The sequence below is a fragment of the Podarcis erhardii genome (genome assembly GCF_964252035.2).
Source record: "Podarcis erhardii genome assembly, chromosome: Z".
In the NCBI taxonomy this organism is placed as follows: domain Eukaryota; kingdom Metazoa; phylum Chordata; class Lepidosauria; order Squamata; family Lacertidae; genus Podarcis; species Podarcis erhardii.
Window position 1 is genome coordinate 47,303,285 of NC_138504.1, and position 21,910 is coordinate 47,325,194.

General features: G+C 41.8%; 1 protein-coding gene across 6 annotated transcripts in view; it reads left to right on the plus strand.

Annotated features, from left to right (window-relative positions):
• Positions 1 to 21,910, plus strand: part of EEIG1 (estrogen-induced osteoclastogenesis regulator 1) — a 53,643-nt gene that overhangs the window by 9,184 nt on the left and 22,549 nt on the right. For all 6 annotated transcript variants that reach the window (XM_081847708.1, XM_081847712.1, XM_081847711.1 and 3 more), the window contains exon 3: positions 21,729 to 21,849. In XM_081847708.1, coding sequence (XP_081703834.1) covers positions 21,729 to 21,849 — 121 coding nt within the window. The remainder of the gene's footprint in view (positions 1 to 21,728; positions 21,850 to 21,910) is intronic.

Below are 21,910 nucleotides of genomic sequence, written 5' to 3' on the forward strand. Positions count from 1 at the left end.
GTTGACTGGGGCCCACTCCCAGCCAGCCCTGACCCCGCCCCTTAAAAACAAAATACAACCTATACAAAAAACAAATAAAACAATAGAAATTAAAAATAATAAAAAGTTACAATCTTACTAAAATTAAACAAATCCCTAACCCCAACTAAACATTTATCCCACGCCCAATGTTAAAAAAGAATTTAAAAGGGTAAAAGAATAATTTAAAAACATTTTTTAAAAAGAACCATCTCTGCTGTTCAGAGGCCTGTCAGGCTCCGCCCTGGGCCAGGTGGAAAGAGGCAGGAACAGGGCCCTCAGGTGCTCAGCAGGGGAGTCCATGTAGGCGTTCAAGGAGATGAGCAAACTTAACTGCTAAAGTGTTTTCCCTTTGCTGATCCTTTTTGGAAGATGCTCCACCCCCTTGTAGTGTGCAGAGGCCAGACTTGTTTCCCTCCAAATCTGGAAGCCCTTTAGATTAACGGTTGAGTTCTTCATAAGTGCTGCCTGACCATCACCCCACCCCCTTTGAGATCCCACTTTCTCCCACTTTAGTTTTTACCTATTGTTTTGGGTGAAAGAGGCTTATCTCTGGAATTTGAAGTGTGTGAAAGATTGGGAAGAGGAAGGAATTAATTCCCCCCTCTCCCCAACAAAATAAGAATCTAGGTAATTTGCTTGCAAGTAATGCTTAGTATGCCTCCTTGTTGACCTTGGATGCAGCGGTGTAGTTCTGGTGTTTGTCTGTTCCAGTGCTAGTGCTGCTGCTGCTGCTGCTGCTGAACTCGTGTGTCTTTTTTTCCCCCCTGGCTGAATTTCAGCAGTCCTCTCAGCATGTGATTATTGCAGATCACAGATGTGTTCCAGCAGAGAAACTGCCTCTAATTTAATCCAGATGCATGCATTTTTCTCTCTACCAGCATGGTTACTCATAAACCAGTAAAGTGGAAAACTGGCAATAGAGTATGCAGTCTTATCCACGCATGGGCAGCCTGCCCCAAATGAGAAAGTGTGTGGAAACTTGTTTCCTTTCCACTAAGCTTCACAGTTTGCTGTCTTGTCCGCTGGACTCTGCAACCTCTATAAGAGCTCAAGTGGGCTTTGCACATCATATTCAGGGAGCTGGCATGGAAACCTTTCACAGTGTCCTTTATGTCCTCTCATGATGGGTTTGGATATACAGTACAAAGAACAAGGGTTAAGGGTGTATCCCCTTCCCCCCACCCTTCTCTCTCTTCTATGTGTGAGTGTGCATGGGTGTGCTTACTATCCTAGGTTAGTAAGAGCCAGGTATGCTTCTAAAATTTAAGGTTCTTAAAATTACTTTTTCATGGGATAGATATGGTTGGTCACACAAAAGCAGGTGGCTAGTGGAAAGGGGTTATGGGGGAGGGGTTGAAGAGTGTGTGATCCACATTCCACTCCCTAAGCTCTGGTTCTAGCTGTGCATTGAAACTGGCCTTAATTTTTGCAGCCTCCCCTACATCTTAATAAGATGCTCAGATTATAGAAAATCACGATCAGGTTTGACAACTGTTGCAATAACATGTAAACTTTTAACACTCATCCTATATGTTACAACTTTCCAACTTTATATTCAAAGCAACTCTCTGGAGGACGTAATTGTTCTCGTTTTATATACTGTTCACATAATCTGCCAACAGAGATGCTGTGGTGTGCCTTTCTGCTTAGGTGTCTAATTCCTAGCGCTGACTCCTTTTTAGAAAGTCAATGGTAACACACTCTAGTCATCTGGACCAGATGTAGGTTTGAAGGTGCTTGGCAAAGTGTTATCTGTTGCTTCTGGTGGCTATAGCATACAGCAGCATAGTCATGTTTGACTGGACTTAACCATCCAGAGATCCTTTACCTCTACAGTAGCATTGTAATCTGTGGCTATCTGTGAACCATACACTATCTTATTAACCTATAGTGCCCTGACAGTGTGGTTCTTAGGCATTGTGGGTAATTCAAATGATGGCCAACTCAGAGACCCAGCTGTCTTTATGGGGAACCCAAAGCTGGCATCAGTGTTTGGCTCTGTTGAGCTGCTGGGGCTTCCACATCTGCCCGTGAATGCTGGGTCCTAAAGCCAGTGTTGATAGCTGCAGCAGTGTAAGCAGTTTGAGTCACTTTAAGATTAGTGCATGTGGATTTCCCTCATTCTCTCACTAACAGACCCTGAAAGCAAATCCAGATTTGGGATATTTTTAATATCTTCTTGCTGCTTGTTTGCCGTTACTGTTTTTATTTATATGCCACCATTCAATATATGCCCAAGGTGATTTACATCAAATTGACAAAAACATAATAATACAATCCCCTCCCCAAATTAGCCTATACTTTTTTTCCCAGCAGCTAAAGCATAAATTCATGATAAGGCAACACACAAATAACAAAATATTAGATCAGTAAATCTTTTTAAACAATTCATTAAAAAATATAATACATCATGAATAAATTTACTAGATCATAGCAATGTTTCAGAAATGACAACAAAATAATAAAAATCTTCCAACTGTTCAAGGAATACCAATCCTAGCTTGTTTGGAACACATTAATATTTCCAAGCTTGGATTTTATAGGAAATAGTGTGATAGGCTCGACTGAAAGTTTCCAGCTTGGAATTTTAATTACCCTTGACCAAGCGCCACAAAAGTGAAAAGCTGTTTCCTCAACTTCCTGTAACCTATTGCCACAGAAATAGTCTTACAACAGTTTGGAATCAGACTTGATATGCAACATATTAGAACATGAGGTTCCTCTGATCAAAATGTGAATTTCTCTTTCTCCAAAACGTCACTATTAAAATGCTGTAGTTTGTATCCGCCAAAAGCACTACAGAAGATGTTAGGTGGCTTACAAATACTGGGCCAGCACCTCTGCTTTCAGAGTGCAACTATGAGATTTACTATGCCATCTGTTATAGAATGTTTCAAGAAAGACCACAGAAAGATACAGATAAACATACGGAAGTTTCATCATGGAAACTGAGGTATTTATTGCATATCCCATCCCCGTGTTACTAAATTAGGAAGTCAGTTTTACACAATAGTTTTCCCCATCACATCCATTATCAGAAGTAGTAACAGTTTAACACTGAGAGGTAACTTGGGCAGAAGGTTGTATCAATCACACATGTGACTGTGCACACTCATTCCTCCCCTGTCTACCTCCCCACAAATGTAATGGAAGGAGAGAAAGCTAGCAGTATAAACAAGACAATAGATATGGGCTGTTTCCAGTGGAATGTCGAAAACCAGTTTGGCAGGGAGGAGGTCCAGATGGCGCTAGCTTCTGAGAGAACACTTTTCAGTTAAGAGTGGGAAGTGGGGAAAACTATGTGAAAGGGAGCAGCAGAGCAGGCAGCATAAATGTGTCCTAGAGACAGTGTTCCTTCTGTAGATATGAGTTACATTTTCTTCTCAGTGTATCTCATTTTCATCATGATGTTTATCTCTCCAGGCTGTGGTTTTTGCACCTGCGTCATCTGATCAAACGGAAACCACTGCAAATGGTTGTTTGTTCTCTTAAGCAAAGCTTTCTACCCTGTGGACTTCAAGAAAGTTGCTGCTCCTTTTGTGAAAGGGGTGATTAAAAAAACTTCTGTCCTATGAAGGTCTGCATCTTTTATGTAAGGATAGGCCCTACAGGTTCTGACTTCCTACTTTTTCTGTTTTCATTTGTAAAAGTCAGAGTATGATGAAAGACATTTTGCTTCACTGGGTATTAACTGCTGTGGTGAAACCAGCAATGAGAGCTAAACTGCTGTGGTGAAACCAGCAGTGAGAGCTAAACTTCTGATGTGATCCTTTTTCTGATAACATATTGAAATAATGCTGAAATCCTATGCAAACTCAAAACTGTTGTATCTTTTCTGTTGCATTGGTCTCCCAGTGGCTTCTCATTCCATCGTACTTCATTAGCTTCAGCAGTGCTGCAGGCCTGCAGCAACAGGTACGCCTAGCCTAGACCATTCAGTAGGTCTATCCTATACACATTTACACGGTAGTAACTGCTACTGGGAGGCTCACCTGGCACTTTCATATTCTAGGTGCCAGGTGAAAACATTCTATGGGCTTTTGAACGGGGGGGGGTTGTTTTGTTTGTTATTATGTCACATATTTTTGTGTGTCTACTGTAAACCTCTCTGTGAACCTCAGAGGAAGGGGAGTATATAAATTTATTTATTTATTATTTATAACATTTATAATACTAAACCCTACTGAAAATTTATGCTTTGCATCTGTGCATCATTTTGAGTTCCATGGTAGCAAGGCAGTACGTATATAAATGTAATAATGCTAAAAAAAATAATCCTCTGTATCTCCTGCTATTTAAAATTAATATTGTTACATTATGAGGGAGAGTGGGAATAGAAAGAAGTTTGTCTTTGCTCATAACCACTTGTGGCACTAAGAGAGGTCTTCCTCTTTTTAAAGCAACTATTTCACCTATCCTCTTCAGTGTTGCTCTTAAAAAAAAAAAAAAAGGTCAGACTAATTGGTACTATTAGTCTCTGAGTTCTAAATACTTCATCTTAGGGTTGGGAGTGCCAGTCTTATGTAGAATGACATATTCTCCTTGGACTCTGCTCCTGTTCCTGCAAGCTTGCTATTTGCCCATCAGCGTGTCGCAGCCATATCACTGTGCCGGCATTCTGAGCTAATCTCGATGTGGTACCATTCAGCTGGGCCCTGAATCTCATGTACTGGCTGGGTTTGAAAGACTGTTCTCGTTAGATAAAACACTTGTGCTTATGTTCACAAAATGAATCCAGTTTTTGTGAGTGAGGGAATGGTTCTGTCATGGAGGTGGAGGAAATGAAATCTTTTTGTAGTGACTCTTTCTCTTTCCCCATGCCTTCTCATGACCCAAGCTCCTCCATCAAATTGTGCTCAGAAAAATATGTACAGTTATGACTCATATTTTCAGAAGGTTACTTCAGTTCATTAAATTCTTGAAACAGGAGAACTGGAGGATAAAGACTAAAATTTAAGTGAGGCAGTAGTACTTCTCAGTGGATTTCAGCACTCAGTGGATTTCAGCAAAGTAGGGTACTTAATAAAATGGTAAGTGACAATGAAATGCCATAAATGACAATGGAAATAAATTAATAATTCTTGTGTTCCTCAGCAACTGGTATTCAGAAGCATCCTGTCTCCCAACAGTGGAGGCAGAACATAGCCATTGTGACCATTTGCCATAGAGACCCTTGTTGTTGTTTAGTCGTGTCCGCCTCTTCGTGACCCCCTGGACCAGAGCACGCCAGGCACTCCTGTCTTCCACTGCCTCCCGCAGTTTGGTCAAACTCATGCTGGTAGCTTCGAGAACACTATCCAACCATCTCGTCCTCTGTCGTCCCCTTCTCCTTGGGCCCTCCATCTTTCCCAACATCAGGGTCTTTTCCAGGGAGTCTTCTCTTCTCATGAGGTGGCCAAAGTCTTGGAGCCTCAGCTTCAGGATCTGTCCTTCCAGTGAGCACTCAAGGCTCATTTCCTTAAGAGTGGATGGGTTTGATCTTCTTGCAGTCCACGGGACTCTCAAGAGTCTCCTCCAGCACCATAATTCAAAAGCATCAATTCTTCGACGATCAGCCTTCTTTATGGTCCAGCTCTCATTTCCATACATCACTACTGGGAAAACCATAGCTTTTACTATAAGGACCTTTGTTGGCAAGGTGATGTCTCTGCTTACCCTTTATTCATTTGTCTAATCCTCTTTTAAGAACATAGGAAGACCCTGCTGGATCAGCGCAATGACCCATCTAGTCCAACATCCTGTTCTCACAGTGGCCAACCAGATCCGTGTGGGAAACCCACGAGCAGGATTTGGGCATAAGAGCACTCTCCCCTCAGTTTCCAGCAACTGTTGTTTAGAAACATTGCTGCCTCCAACCATAATATTTATTTATCTATTTATTTATACATACGTCGCCCATCTGGCTGGGTTTCCCCAGCCATCATGGCTGGTACCTCCTGATCGCTTTATTCTATGTGGATTTTTGTAATCCATTTTAAAAGCCATCATTGTCTCCTGTGGCAGTGAGTTCCACAGTTTAGCTATGTTCTGTGTGGGGAGGTACTTTCTTTTATCTGTTCAGAATCTTCCAGCATTCAGCTTCATTAGAGGCCCATGAGTTCTGGTCTTGTGAGTGAGGGAGGAAAAATGTTTTCTATCCACTTTCTATATGCCTTGCATGATTTTATGAACTTCTGTCATGTCACCTCTTACTTGCCGTCTCTCTAAACTAAAAAGCTCCAAATGCTGCAACCTTTCTTCATAGGAGAGTCACACCATCACCTTTATCATTTTAGTTGCCATTTTCTGAACCATCTCCAACTCTACAATTTATTTTTTGAGAATTGTACACAGAACTCCAAATGCAATTGCATCATAGATTTGTATAATGACATTATGATATTGGCAATTTTATTTTCAGTTCATTTCCTAATTATCCATAGCATGCCCTTTTCACTGTTGCTGCACACTGGGTCAACACTTTAAAGTCATCCAGTTAGGCGGCCATCACTACCTCTTGTGAGAGTGAATACTAATACTACTACTACTAATAATAATAATAATAATATCATAGTTTTTCCTGAATCTTTCAAAAATTGTTCTGCTGGATCACACCAAAAGATCCAGTCCAGAGATTTGTTTCCCAACAAAGGCCAGTCAGATGCCTTGGGCAGTTACATAGTCATCTCCTGCTTTGTAACTTCTCTCTCTCTCTCTCTCTCTCTCTCTCTCTCTGTGTGTGTGTGTGTGTGTGTGTGTGTGTGGTAATTGGAGAGAGAAAGTATTCCTGGCAATTAAGATTTTAGTTTTAGCCACCATCACCACAGGCTAATAAAGCTATGGTAGACCGATTCATTGAATATAATTTAAATTAAGTAGCCATCTATTGCTAGTAGCCATCACCATTCTTGCCGTAACAAATTAAATGGCATGACCCAGTCAAATAAAGTATTTTTTAGCCCCATTGAGCTCACATGCTTTAACTCTCCCCCATGAAACTGATGAAAAGTAAATCTGGTTGGATCACTTCCTAAGTAAATTAAGCATTGGGTGAAGGAAGTGCTTAACTTGATGCCTGTCCTTTAACTGGGTGACAAAGTTTCAGTGTTGCATGAGAGTAAATTACTTTGAACTCTTCATGCTACTGATAACTTTTATAAATCTTTATCATATTTTCTTTTTAAACTGGGTGAATTTCAGGTGTTGATGAACTCCAGCTTCCTTAAGCCCCAGCCTGAATGACCAGTCTTCAGGGATGATGAAAGATGTAGTCAAGCACCATCTGGACGGTCACAGATGTTAAATATGCATTATTAAAACAATGCATATGTTAAATAACTGGCTTTCCATAATTCAGTACTATAATATTGTATTGCTCAGTGCACAGATGCATAATCACAACATCTATTTATAAAATCTATCTTGTTTGTAATGCTTCCTCTAGGTTGTTCCCTAGAATTTAAAAAAAAACAACCCTACCTCCAACATCATAGGTGCAATATATATATATATATATATATATATATATATATATATATATATAGCGCACCAGGCGCAATAGATAGATAGATAGTCCTATTTATTTAAAGAAATAGTTTTTAGCAAATGTTAAGAACTTCACAGATATGTATGTAACCAAGTTGTAGTGGTGTGTGACATGTTTGCACCTGTAATTTCTGAAGTGATTTAAGGTTGAAGATCCCTAAGTTCTTAATATGAGCAATGCCACTATATATTAATTAAGTCAGTGAATGTAGCTTGTCTTTCTAAATCATACTCCTTCCAGTCTCTTTGCCATATCCTTTTGAGGTGGGGTGACTGGTACTGTACACAACATTCTGACTGGGTGTATGCATCTCATGGAGCTATATGATGACACAGTGCTGTTTTTATTCTCATTCCACTGCCTAATTATTAGTGGGTTTCCCTCTTGTGTTTTGTGTGCCATCACACTGAGCCAACTTATGGGGAGAGGAGAAGAGGGTAAAAGAAAGTTGTTTTCTGACTCCTGCCTTCCACTGGAATTTCTACCCACCCTACTTCTCAAATTACTTACTTTGCTTATTCTGCACCACCAAGTGGCAGTAGTGATGGAAGCGGATTCAGGTCTTAACAAGTATGCATCATTACTACTCCTAGGTCTGGGCGATGTTAGGTTTTCACCATCGTGATGTATCTATCACCTGTCAAACAGTGTGGTTTGGTGATAAACTATGATGTTGAAAGAAGTTGTATTGGCCCCAGCCGGCGGGGCGTGGGTTGAAACTGAGTCAGCTCTCATTATGGGAGCTGAGGCGCTTTCACCCCATCGCCTCATAGGCTGGAGCCAATGCGCTGACCCCACTGCTGCTCAGCTGACTGAGCTGACCACTGCCCCTAGCTGACCAAGCCCTTGATGTCCCTGTTGCTTGTGCATGAACAGGAACCTCAGGGCTCCTACCCACCCTCGCAGGTGAAGTCCGCAAGGCGGGACTACCTGAGGTTGCTGGCAAGCTCTGGACCCGGCAGCAGCATCAGAGAGCCCTTGAACTGCCTGGCTGAGCCCACCAAAGCCACATGCCAAGGCTGTGGCTGCCTTGAAAGGGGGTGGAGTCTAATGGAGCCTGCACTTCTAGGTTGCCTAATGCAAGCTGGAGGTGAGGTGGGGGCTTTTTTAAGCTACAGAGCTTTCCCTACCTGTGATTCCCAGCAGCTGGTATTCAGAGGCAGAACATGACTTGATCGTGATGGTGGTCTTGTTTCTTTGTGGACTTGATAGCACCTGGTAGTGTTGTTTGATGGGACAAGTCCATACATGTTGGGGTGTGAACGTTTAATCAGGGCTATTTTTATAGCTCTTATATAATGCAGATTATGTTGTCATTTCTTGTATTGAGCTTAAAGGTGGTGTAACTTTGGAGATAAAAAGCAAGGCTAAAGTTCACTGCAGGACTGAATTTAGGCTTATATTATTCGTATTATATTATATTATATTATATTATATTATATATATTAATATTATATTATTAGGCTACAATTTATTTGCAGATCCAAAGGGTGAATTGGAAACTGTATCTAAAATGAAGTTACTAGTAAAGCTACCAGCTCCGGACTGCCTCCTTTTTTCACTGGAGAGGTTTTTACTCTCTGTTTTAGTAAATCTGCCAAGTGAAAATGAATTGCGCCTCACCATGCCTATAAAAAGCAAAATAAAAATGGAACCAATATGTTAGTTCAGAATCTGAGGTCTGGAAACAAATTTTTAAAGGAGTATGGGAGGAGAGAGTAGAGCAATATATATCTGATAGTAATATGCCCAAAAGGAATTCTGAATGATGTTTCTCTAAGCCAGGGCCCCAAAAAGTTGATCTTGTAACCAGGTTTAACACCTCTATGGCCTCATTTGCATGTCATTTTGACTATTAACTTTAACTATGGTTAAACCACAGAACCTAGGACTTGCCGATCAGAAGGTTGGCGGTTCGAATCCCCGCGACGGGGTGAGCTCCCATTGCTCGGTCCCTGCTCCTGCCAACCTAGCAGTGCGAAAGCACGTCAAAGTGCAAGTAGATAAATAGGTACCGCTCCGGCGGGAAGGTAAACAGCGTTTCTGTGCGCTACTCTGGTTCGCCAGAAGTGGCTTAGTCATGCTGGCCACATGACCTGGAAGCTGTACGCCGGCCCCTCGACCAATAAAGTGAGATGAGCGCCGCAACCCCAGAGTCGGCCACGACTGGACCTAATGGTCAGGGGTCCCTTTACCTTTACTGGTAAAGGTGAATGTGCAGCATGGTGATGCACAGGGCTGAAAAGGTGGGTGCATTGGTCCTCCCCTTCTCTTCCAGGCATTATGTCTAAACTTGGGCTCATTGGTTTATAAATCTCCACAAGCTATAACCAAAGTTTATTCTTGGTGTCTTGCTTGTGGTTTGTTAGGGGATGTAGCACTAAGCCACATCATGGCTTCCTTCCTTCTGTGCTTTTGGGAGCTGGGGAAAAGCCAATAAAGTCGCTGTGCACCAGCACTCTGCACTTCCATCTTAAACCATAGTGAAATTTGGCTGGTTTAAAGTGATATGTGAACCAGGCCTGTCTCCATCCAGACATAGTCATCCAGATGCTCCTAGGTAGCTTGTAAGCATAGCTGTCCCCGGTACTGGACAGTGGAGAGCATTGAAACTTGAATGGTTTTAACTTCCCCTCTACCCCAACTTTTGCTGTCCTCAGTCACTTAAACAGTAAGTCAGTTTCTCAGTTGAGCTTCCAACAGTAGCCCTTTGCTTCTCAGGAAAATATTAATACTAGAAGTCAGATTCCAATATCCAGAATGACCTTTCCTACCACAAAACATGTGCCTGTAAGTTTTCCATCGACTGATCTTAAAACCTATCACTTCTTTTCCCCACCACTTCGTTCTGTTATCCAATTTGCCAAATAAAGTTGAGTTCACATGTCTCCATTTCAGTGCTAGCACTAGTCCTAGAATGCATAACAAGATGATCTCATGATTACTGTTTATCACTTGTCACTCATTCTTTTTCATGAAGAGATTAGACAGAAAAGAGACACTTGTTTTGTATCCATACATTTGTTTTATAAAGTAGTTTCCAACCTATATTTATGGTGTGAGTAATCTTCAAGGGGATTGTAGCTGTTCTCCAAATCCAAAATAACAACCTGCGATCTTGTGTGTGCACTCAGTTTTTCTGCATTGTTAATAGTGTGTCACCATTGACGGAAGAAGAATTGTACTTATTCTGTTGATTTGCTCAACCAGTTGTTCTTCTTGACTGACGTACCTCAGTTTTATCTGCTTTTTAAGTACATGTGCTCCTATTTAAATGTCTAAAGGTAACTCTTTGAAATGAGAACATAGGTCAGCTATTTACATGAAACCAACCAACCAAAAGGCAATAAAGCCCCACCCTTTTCACTTGCTTAACCTCAGCCACCCAAAGTTAAGTGCAGATTGTATCTTAAATACCTAATAGTTCTGAATGATGTCTGGCCTTTGATAGCTCATTGGAAAGGCTGTTCACTGTTGTGGGCTATAAATGCAATTTTAAAAGGGAAAGAAGTATTCTTTGAAGGTGCATCACATTTCCTGCAAGGGCTCAAGGTGGCATACATGGTTCTCCCATCTCCATTTCATCCTCCCTATAGCACTATGAGGTAACCTAGGCTGAGAGACTGTGACTATTCCAGGGTCCTTGCCTTCCAATTATTGATACTGGGATAGACTCAAAAGGGTGGTCTCAGTGTTCAAAATTAGGCAGGCATCAGGCACACTTTGCCACTGGTGCAGATCCAATTGTGACTCCGTGGAGATCTTTAGACGCCAGGTTGGCGACTGGGAAAAGCAAAATTGTCACTTGGAGAAGGATCTGAAATACTTTCCCTGAAGCTTGAATTAGTTTTATTCTGGATTGTTTTATTTGATGTTTTAATGTATTGTAAACCACTTTGAGATTTGTTCTTTAAAACATAAAGCGTTATAGAATTGGAATGAACAACAACAATAACAATAATAAATCCCATGGGGGGGAGGGAATGGTGCCTAGATGTTCCACTGTGGCAACTGTAACCTAGGTTTAATGTGCCATTTGACGATTAGATTACATAATAATACCACTGGGTAGTATTCCTGGTCGGCCTGGGAATCCATAGTGGATAATATTGTGCCCAGACTTCTGGAATTTTATTGACAAACTTGAATTGTGCCTAAAAAGCTGCAGGTAGCCAGAGTAAATGCCATGTTCCTAACTCCCCAACTTACAAGGATTTTAACTGCTGTCCCAGCTGAGTTCTGTACTGTAGCACAGGGGTGAGAATCTTCTGACCCACCAGACTCTCCCCAGACCATGCTCCTCACCCTTCCTGGTTCCACTGATAGCCAGTCAGGCTGGTGCAGCAAAGCCAGGTGTCACTGCTTTGGCATCTCAATTGCCTCCATACTGATGAAAGTAGGTAAGACAGGTGTTTGGTTTTTTAAAAAAGAATTTAAGGATCAGACCAAAGGCTTATCTAATCCAGGATCCTGTTTCTCACAGTAGCCAACCAGATACTCCTGGGGAGCCCACAAGCTGGAGAGGAGGACCATAGCCCTCTCCCCACCTGCTGTTCCATGGCAACTGCTACTCAGAGAATTGCTGCTTCTGTTATTGGATCAGTTACAGATAGGTAGCCGTGTTGGTCTGCCATAGTCAAAACAAAACAAATTCCTTCCAGTAGCACCTTAAAGACCAACTAAGTCAGTTCTTGGTATGAGCTTTCGTGTGCATGCATGCACACGAAAGCTCATACCAAGAACTGACTTAGTTGGTCTTTAAGGTGCTACTGGAAGGAATTTGTTCTGTTATTGGAGGCAGTATATAGCCACCATGTTGAGTAGTAATTGATAGCTTTTCTGTAGGGTTATTTGCAAATCTGTGTTGTTTGCTTTTGTATTGTTGAAAGTTCTGGGTGCGTTTTTTAGTAACAGAGCATTGCCTGCCCAGTTATTGCTTTGCTTCTGTCAAGGGCCATCTGTCTCTTTGAGCTGCAGCATGAGCTCACTTTGTGACCCTTGTGATATTTTTCTCTGGCAAGCATCCCTGGCCTCTGACCAAAAGCAATCCATGTTCTTTCTGTAGATGTGGCAGAAAGACTCTGGAGTTGGAACTGCCCACCCGCTCTGATTGTACTGGTGCATCAGCACTCCTTTGCAGCAGTTGATCATAACTCATAATCTGTTAACCCCTCTAATGCCTTACTTTAGCTCCTGCAGTCTTTATTTCTCATTTCACCAACTTCCTTTCCCCCCTTCTTTTTTGCTGTGTCATTTCAAGCCTTTTAAGCATCTCTGAGGTAGCTCACTGCTATTTTGAATTGCAATTTATATTTCCTTAGTTGTGAAGATAAAAATATACTTTCTGGGGCAAGCAGTAGGTAACTAGTATGTGGTTGCAGACCCTGTCAGATAGTCTTGTAACAGCCGGAAAAGACTGCTTTGAATTTGTAGAAGCAAGGTATGCATGACCTATCCATCACACAAAGAAGATACTTTTTAAAAATTGTAAAGCTGTTTTATAATAAAGCTATAACAATAGCAAACCATTTGTATTTCAAATATAATCTGTTCTTACTCATTCCCTGCCCTCTGTGAACATAACATGCTTAAGTAGTGTCTTATCCATCCAGTGATATGTTAGCAGGCGTTGGGTGTGTTTGGATATAGCATGAAGCCATTAACCAGAGTTAAGGAAATTGGCTGATGAATGCAGTCCAAGCCTTCCTGCTTCACTCCTTCCTTATTCTGGTGGAGAAACAACCCATTTGTGTGTGAACCAAACCATTTGTTACTCTCCAAAAAGTGATCTGAAGCTAAGGCTTGTGCTTGGTTTCACAGTCAGGTTAGTTTGGGAGGAAGGAACTGTGAGCAATGGTTTACACATAGCCAGCTGCTCCATGGTTTGTTTTCCTGCTTAAGTAAGTAAGGAAGGAAGAAAGCAGGGAATGTTCAGGCTCCAGCTTGTACAACAGGCTAATTTATTTAATTACTGTTCATGGATTTGTGCTGCATTTGAATGTGGCCATCTTTCTGTTCCCAGTAGGCAATTTTTTTTACTGAGAAACATAGTTTAATGGGAACTTCAGTGCATTTTAGCTGTGTATTCTAGCATTGCTTTGAAGTTTGGTTTTTACTTTTCCTAGCGTGAAACGGCAGTTTCATCTCTTTTAGGCTGCTTTTCCACTTAATCATTTCTGTATTTTAAAAGAACTTGCCTTTTATGCACAGCATATATTCCATATTCAGCTAGATCGGCAATCTTGTCTTCATTTGCTTTGTAATCCTGTAAAAAATTGTCCAGACATATCATTGTGTGAACATAACCTAGGTTCAAGGTGCCATATGACTCCTAGATTTTGTTACTAACCCTTCTAGAGATTGAAGTTATTCATGTGGAAAGATGGCTGCTTAAGCCTAGTAAACCCCCAGAACTGTTGCCAGACCTAATGTAAGTGTCCACTTCTATGCCCTTTAATAACTTGTTAATTAAATCTAGGAAAATGACAGTAGGACCTCCTCCATCAGGCCTATTGCACTGGTAATTAGATTAAGACTTAAGTTGACATTCCTTGGGAAACATGTCCACCTTTCCCCACAACGAACATTCCACTCTCCAGGCTTCACATTCTAGTTGGTCAGCAACCTCTCATGATTAGGGCTGGGCAATATCAGTTTTTCAGCATTGAGGTATATCACCAGCCCAAACATCACAGTCTGGTGATATACCGCTATGTTGGAAAAACAAGCTGCATTGGCCTCAGCCAATCGGTGGTTAAAATTAGTGCAATTTTGAAAGGTTCAGTCCACCACTTTGATTCTAAATGGTGTCCAGTAGTATTCATATGTAGGCAGAAACCTTATTGAATCTTTGGAATCATCATACAAAATTTGCATAGTGAACAAGCAACAACTTTCCAAAATAAATAGCAGATGTTTAGCATTCCATATAGCCTTGTCATGATATCTGAATAAGATAGGTAAGCATAGGACTATAGAAGAATGAGATGGAGATAGCTTGTAGTTGTGTGGGTTATAAAAGCATGAGTGTAACTTAATGGGTAGGAGGATGTGGTAACTCATTTGCGTGACCTTCAGTAAATGCTCACTGTGGAACATCTAAGTTGTTTGCATTAACAACTGAATTTAAGATTTGTATTGATAACAAAGTTTTACATCATCAGTGTCTGAGCCATACTCTTTCCATTTTAGAAAAGGCTCCCTCCTTCTTTTTTGCTTGGATAATTACTTCAGTGTTCTGGGAAAGAAACAGCATGTAGAGAATGAAAACAGCTGAATGTTCATCTGTTAAGTTTGGCTGTTTGTCTTGGATGATGTGAGTGAAGTCACGAACAAATGACTTTCTAGCATTGACTGGCTGTGTCAAAGGTACGTCTTGCAGTCCAAGACAAAATGCTGTTGATTCAGAGCCCTTCCTATTGTGTTCTGGGATTTTTAATAAGTTGGATCTTATTTATTTATTTATTTAATTTGTCTACTGCCCTTCATTCAAAGATCACAGGATGGTTCACTGGCCAGTCTTTGAAACCCAGATACAGTATATAAGCTAGGCACCAAATGCCTGCTTAAACTAGGGTTGTAGTCATCAAAACGGAATGTCTAGTTGCCATTTGGGGGCCAGGCAGCTTGAAAGTCATATATTTCAATATGACTTTTGGATACATGAAATTAATTCTGATTGTGCAGATAAAATATCACAAAATTCTGCAGGGTGTGTTGTTAGAAAACAGGCAAGATCCTAGGATCCCCAGGCATGCGGCTCCAGATGGTGGAGACATCAGGTGCCATCCTGGCACCCAGGCATCTTCACTTGGTCACAAGTGGCCAATAGCCAGGTGCAAAATGTGCCTGGTTCCTGACAAATTTTGAATGCTGCCACTGGCTCATACATGGGCAGTGGCATGGGCAAGACTGCCCTGATTGACTGACTGAAGTGTTTCCTTTCCATCTGCTCTTTTTGATGTGCTGAGGAGCACATCAAATATTATACATATTGCAAACAAACTGTGAAGAAGCTCTTTCAGACAGTTAAATGTATTGCTTCTCTCATGTGTGCAGGGAGTAGGAAGGGAGATCTGACTGATTAGCAGGTAGAAACATGGTGTGGTTTCAAACAAATGGATTGCTTCTCACGAGGAACAAGGAGCAGGAGGGGAGATTTGGTTGATTTTTCTGGAGAAAGTCGCTTTGGAGAAACAGAACTGCAAACAGTGGCAGAGCCTGGGATGGCATTCCACATTGTTGGTGTTACCATCAAAAAGGTCCTGTCGCTGACATGCCCACTTGCTGCACCTAGAATGGTAAGAGGACAAAAGAGTAGATGGTTCTATAGATGTCCTAACCCCAGCCTGATGGCTTAAGTAGGAGAGCCATGCCATCATGAGGTCCAGCAATATGCTTTTTACTTCATAGACAAACATGTTTTAGCTGATGGTGCTAATATTAGGAAAGCTGTTCACTAGGATGAAAGTGTCCAGCAAAGGTGCCCATTGTTGGATTACATTAAGTAGGGTTGCCATATTTTGAAGAGCAAAAAAGAGGACACATTTGCCGACTTCTACTTTTAACTATGGATCACTGTGACTACTCTCATTTTACATTCCCTTGAAAAGGTAGATGTGTCCTGGAAAAAGAGGACATTTGGCAACCCTATTAAGAAACTGGCTAAACTCTTCTAGTTAACCAAGTTGCATAGTAAGGAAGTTAGTACAAACTTGAAAAACAGCTGCTGCTACTATTTTTTCTTAACTTTTTTTACAATGGGACATAAGAGATTTGCTGAATCAGAACAAAGGCCTATCTAGTCCAGCATCCTGTTCTCACAGTAGCCAACCAGAAGTCCATGGGAAGCCCACAAGCCGGACTTAAGCACAGCAGCACTTTCCACACCTGAGATTCCCAGCAACCGCTATTCAGATACTGGATTTTTAGGATTGGCTGGGGGAATGACTTTTTATCAGATAGGTTGGCTTGTCCTACTGATTAAAAACAGGTAGCGTGACATGGCCTTGGTGCTTAACTGGGGCATCCTCAAACAAAGTGGTGAGCCAACATGCCACGCAGAGCCATCTGTTGCAATAGCACAAGAGGATTAGTGCTGCTTTTGAGGGTTTGACCCAGATTTATATCTTAGTTATAAAACTTTTAATCAAGCAGATATCGCAAAAGCACAATGACCCCTGAAAATGAGAAGTAAACAAAGCTATTGATCTGAATAAATGCTAGCTTTTATGCTGTGGGAAAGCTGCCATGGCTGCTGCTATACTTTTTTCTCTTTCCCCCATAGTCTTTCACTGCAACCTGAGATCCCTTTTTGTACCTAGTGCTGAGGATGAAATGTGAAATACGTGTGTGTCACATATGTAAAGGTAAAGGTAAAGGTACCCCTGCCCGTACGGGCCAGTCGTGTCCGACTCTAGGGTTGTGCACCCATCTCACTTAAGAGGCCAGGGGCCAGCGCTGTCCGGAGACACTTCCGGGTCACATGGCCAGCGTGACAAAGCTGCATCTGGCAAGCCAGCGCAGCACACGGAAACGCCGTTTACCTTCCCGCCAGTAAGCGGTCCCTATTTATCTACTTGCACCCGGGGGTGCTTTCGAACTGCTAGGTTGGCAGGCGCTGGGACCGAGCAACGGGAGCGCACCCCGCCGCGGGGATTCGAACCGCCGACCTTTCGATCGGCAAGTCCTAGGCACTGAGGCTTTTACCCACAGCGCCACCCGCGTCCCTACGTGTCACATATGTATATTCAGCAAAATGTGAGTTGTTATGCGCATAATGATTGGCCATGTGCACATTCACCTGGTCTCATGTAGAGTGTGCACGTAATCTATCCACTAAGAGGGAATTGTGCACTTTTCTCGGTCAGCATGCATAATGACTTTGGGGAATGTGCATATTTCATCTGAATTGTGTATATTCTCTGGCCATGCATAATCTCTAATAGGCCTTGGGGAATATGCATATGTGAACTGCATTTTGTACAATCTCCTGTCAGTTTTTTTTTTTCTTCGTTATACCATACATCCTGGATAAATTTGAGGAACTTGGAAAAAGTTTGTTCTGCCCCATTACTTAAGGATCTGTAAATGGGGATGCCTAAATCTGACCTTTGTGCATCATTAAAATACTTGGGCTTTTCCACTTCTGTTTTTCAGCGTAATTCTTAAGGAAGTACTTGCACAAAATTAGCTGTCCTGGAAACTGGATCTGTATGTAACTGCAGGAACTTAAAAAAAGCAAAAATGGCATTTTCTTTCTAAGAATATATGAACATTTAGTGTCAATAAGTAAAATGGAACCATGATAATAGCCTTGTATTTAAGCACCAGCCTGGTAGCCTGAGCCAGACTGTTGCCTGCAGGCAAGTGAATGGTGCTAGAAGAGAGACAGAATACTTTGGCCTTCCTCTGTGCCCCTCATAAAAATTTCCAGGGTGCAGTGGTAGGTTTTTGGATATTTTACTTCTTTTCTGAAGGATAAGAATATGAATGAAATGTAAATATTTTTGCCTGGCAGAAATATAATAATAATGATGATGATGATGATGATGATGATGTTTGCTTCTGGAGGTATTAATGATATTAGATAGACACTTGCAAGCCCAGTGATGATCTGGCACTAATGGCCAGTCATTGGTCTAATCTATTCCCACCCCAGCTCTCACTCACAGGGCATTGTTTTCAAATTGGATGCATCTATTTCTGGCATCTGATTTAGGGTGAAGCTGGGGTTGCCCTGTAATCTTGGTTGGGAAATGTTGTTACTTTCCTCTTGTCTTTGTGCTTTGCTTCTGGCACCTTGTTGGCTTCATTCTGTGTGCATGCTCCCTCTCTAATTGTACCCTTTGTGATTATACACACATTTTTCTTGGTCTCATCCAGGCCAGCTGTTAATTTATGCTCCCTGTAATTTCCTTCACTTTAAAGACTTAAGCTGAGCAGGCAGAAAATATACCTTCCATAACCCAAGCTTTATTAAAGTTTATTTCTAGAATTCTACTGCAGCACACCTCCCACCAACAATAATATATAGAGAATGTATTAGAGTGACGTAGACTTTTGACACACATTACAGCAATGTTCAGGTTATCCCATAATTTAGCTCTTCTTCCCCCTCCCTTATTTAACCTCTCAACAACCATATGAGGCTGACAGACTGTGGCCGGTCCATAGTCACCCAGGGAGCTTTGTGGCTAAGTGGGAGTTCAAACCTGAGTCTATGGTCCGAATCAGTAAGGCCAAAAAATCACAAGGAAGGCCTCACTGAATGGCTGATACTGTTTACCGCCATTTTGTAACCTCTTTTTTTTTAAAAAAGTCCTAATAAAGTTATTGTACTGTGTTGGCTTTGGGATGATCTGCTGACTGTAATAAATGGATAATGATGACAATGACAATAATAAATGTGTGTGGGCTAGTATGTCATTTTGTGAGCTTGTTACTTTTCCAGGTGTATTCGCAAACCTAAACATTGAAAAGAGTCCCTTTAGCCATAATCAAATGTTGGAAAGCAAAGAACAAGCAGTGGATAAAGCTCCCTCTTCCTACCAGCCCACAACTGATTCTGTTTCTGTTCACTTGCATTGTGCCTAAGGGTAAAAAGGGATGAGGGAGAGACAGCCACATTTAATTATTGGTGGGGAGAGAGAGCTGCATTTAGTTATTGAAGCACAATCTTATCTAATGTCTTCTTGGTACTATCTCCCCCACTCCACTCCTTTTTCTTCTGTGCTTGAAAATTGCTATCCGGTGGTAGCTAGAGAAGTATTCCACTAATCTCAGTGATGTTATTTTTTTCTTCTTATCCCCTCCAAATTACACTTTGAACTTTTAATTGTCTTCAGAGCTGTGGGCAGGCCCACAAATTGATCAGACAAGCCTCCCTGATTCATCAAAGTACACCCTCTCATTCAGAGGGAAACTCACACTGTCTGCCTTGTACACATTCACAGTTGTGTTTATTCTCACTGAAAAGGGAGCTGGCCAATTCTACCTATTTTCCCACTACCCTTGATGGTTTACCCCAGAGAAGAAATGAAAACCTGAACCTTTTCACTGCAACACGGCCCCCTCCTCCCAGTCTATTGTCAGCCTTAATGTTTCTGTTGGTTTGCCATAAAGCCAAGGCCTGCACCAGCCAGGTTGTTCTCCTTATCTGTTTCTGCCTGAGCCATTTCTTTTGTCAAGTGTCCTGTCACCAGGGCCATTTCCCACATTTCCCCCCTGTAAAACATGCATTTCTGGTTTGGGTTGATGGAAGCAACAGGCCAGTAAAAAAGAGAATCTTCAAACTGGGCCAAAAGGCAAAGTAAATTCAGCTGAAAGTAGGGTACTGTTCTCCAGGTGTTCATTTGAGACTTGGGATTACAGTGGTACCTCGGGTTAAGTACTTAATTCGTTCCGGAGGTCCATTCTTAACCTCAAACTGTTCTTAACCTGAAGAACCACTTTAGCTAATGGGGCCTCCTGCTGCCGTTGCACCGCTGGTAACGATTTCTGTTCTCATCCTGAAGCAAAGTTCTTAACCCGAGGTACTATTTCTGGGTTAGCGTATGTAACCCAAGGTACCACTGTATTAAACATTTATTATACCACTGAGGAAAACAGTATGTCTGGGGTGGGCAAACTTGTTTTCTGTCAAAACACTACATTCACCTTTTTAGGGGGCAGGGATTGTAAACAGGGCCAAAACTGAGGGTGTGTGACCCTACCCTTTTTCCTCCATCTCTTCCCTGCTGGATACTTCTAATGTTTCTTTCTCCCCCCATTCCCAACTTGTCTTTGAGGTTTAGATGTTGAGTTTGATTCCTCTTTGTAGTATTATTATTATTATTATTATTATTATTATTATTATTATTATTGACCTGCCCTTCACTGTAATGTCCCAGGGCAGGTTACAGCAGTTACAATGCAAACCGCTTCCTGATTTCTCCTACTCCATTTCTTCTCTCCCCTCCCCCAATTAAATTTACTTTGTTTTAATTTAATTTAATTTGCTGCTCATTTACTCTAAGCTGCTTCACAAAGTATCCTACCCTTTTATATTCTGCACTTGTGTAGTATCTTGGGGCAAATGATTGAGTTATTTAATGTTGTTTGTTTTATTACTAGTTACATTTTAATCCGTCCTTCCTTTGAAGACCTCAGAGCAATGTACATGACAGATTCCCCCCACCCTTCTTTATCTTCACAATGGCGCTGTGATGATAGCTAAAAGAGGGTGATTGATACCAGAGTAACTAGTTGTGTAAAAATGGCTTTCCCAGGGTGTGGTATGGGGTTCAATGTTATGCTGACTGTTAAGGAATACAAAATCAGGGTGTGTAGGATAACCACTACACCTGCTTTTCACTCTCTAAAGCAGGGTGATATGTGGACAGTGAAGGCATGTGTTAGACAGTGGATCTTATAGCTAAACAAATTTGTTCATGTAACTTACTGATATCACTACCTGCGATCAGGGCTGCCAACTTTAATAAAATATTGGCGGGGGGGGGGGTAAGTCTTGCCCTACATAATTGATTACATGATGCAGTGCACGGACACCACTTGAATGGCAATGCACATCAACTTTGGGGGCCCCCGGCCCCCTCAAATTTTTATTGGGGTGGTGAAGAGCCCTCATCCCCTAGGAATTGGCTCCTATGCCTGTGATAGAAAAGTGGAGTGAGTGAATGTGTGTGTGTACTTAACCCCCCCCCCATACAAGCAGGGATCAAGAGCTGAAGGTAGAGGGCAAATTTAGGCTCATTGACTACAGTTGAAGGGATCCTGCAGGAGAAGATTAGCCTTCCTGTGTCCAGTTTTTTCCCTGCAAAGAACCTGTTAACCTACAGGGCTGCGGTAGGGCTGGTGTGTGTGTGTGTGTGTGTGTGTGTGTGTGTGTGTAGTGTGCTTTCAGTAGCCCGCCCTTCATTCATGACATGTTCATCCCACCTGACCCCCACATGTACTTAAGCTTTTAGGCTTGTTCTCTCCCTCTCCCCCCCCCCTCTCTCTGTGTCGTGCAGACAAATGTGCTCCCAAAGTAAATGTAGATAGAGCTCAAGGGACACAATGGGTAAGAGGTAATGTTTTCTCTCTTTTTCTGGGTTTGAAGTCTACAGCCAAGATAGCTTAGTTCTGGAATCTGTTCAAAGTGGTTTGAATTCAACATTGCCTCTTTTTGTTTTCTTTATAGAGAAGAAGTTCAGGAGAACTGTGTTCACTGGAAGAAGAAATTTACCTTTGTCTGTAAAATGAGTGCCAATCCTGCCACTGGCCTCCTGGACCCCTGCATCTGCCGTGTGTCTGTCCGGAAGGTGAGTGTCCCGCATTGACTCTACACCTGTTTGGTTTATGACCTAGAACTATGGCTTTAAG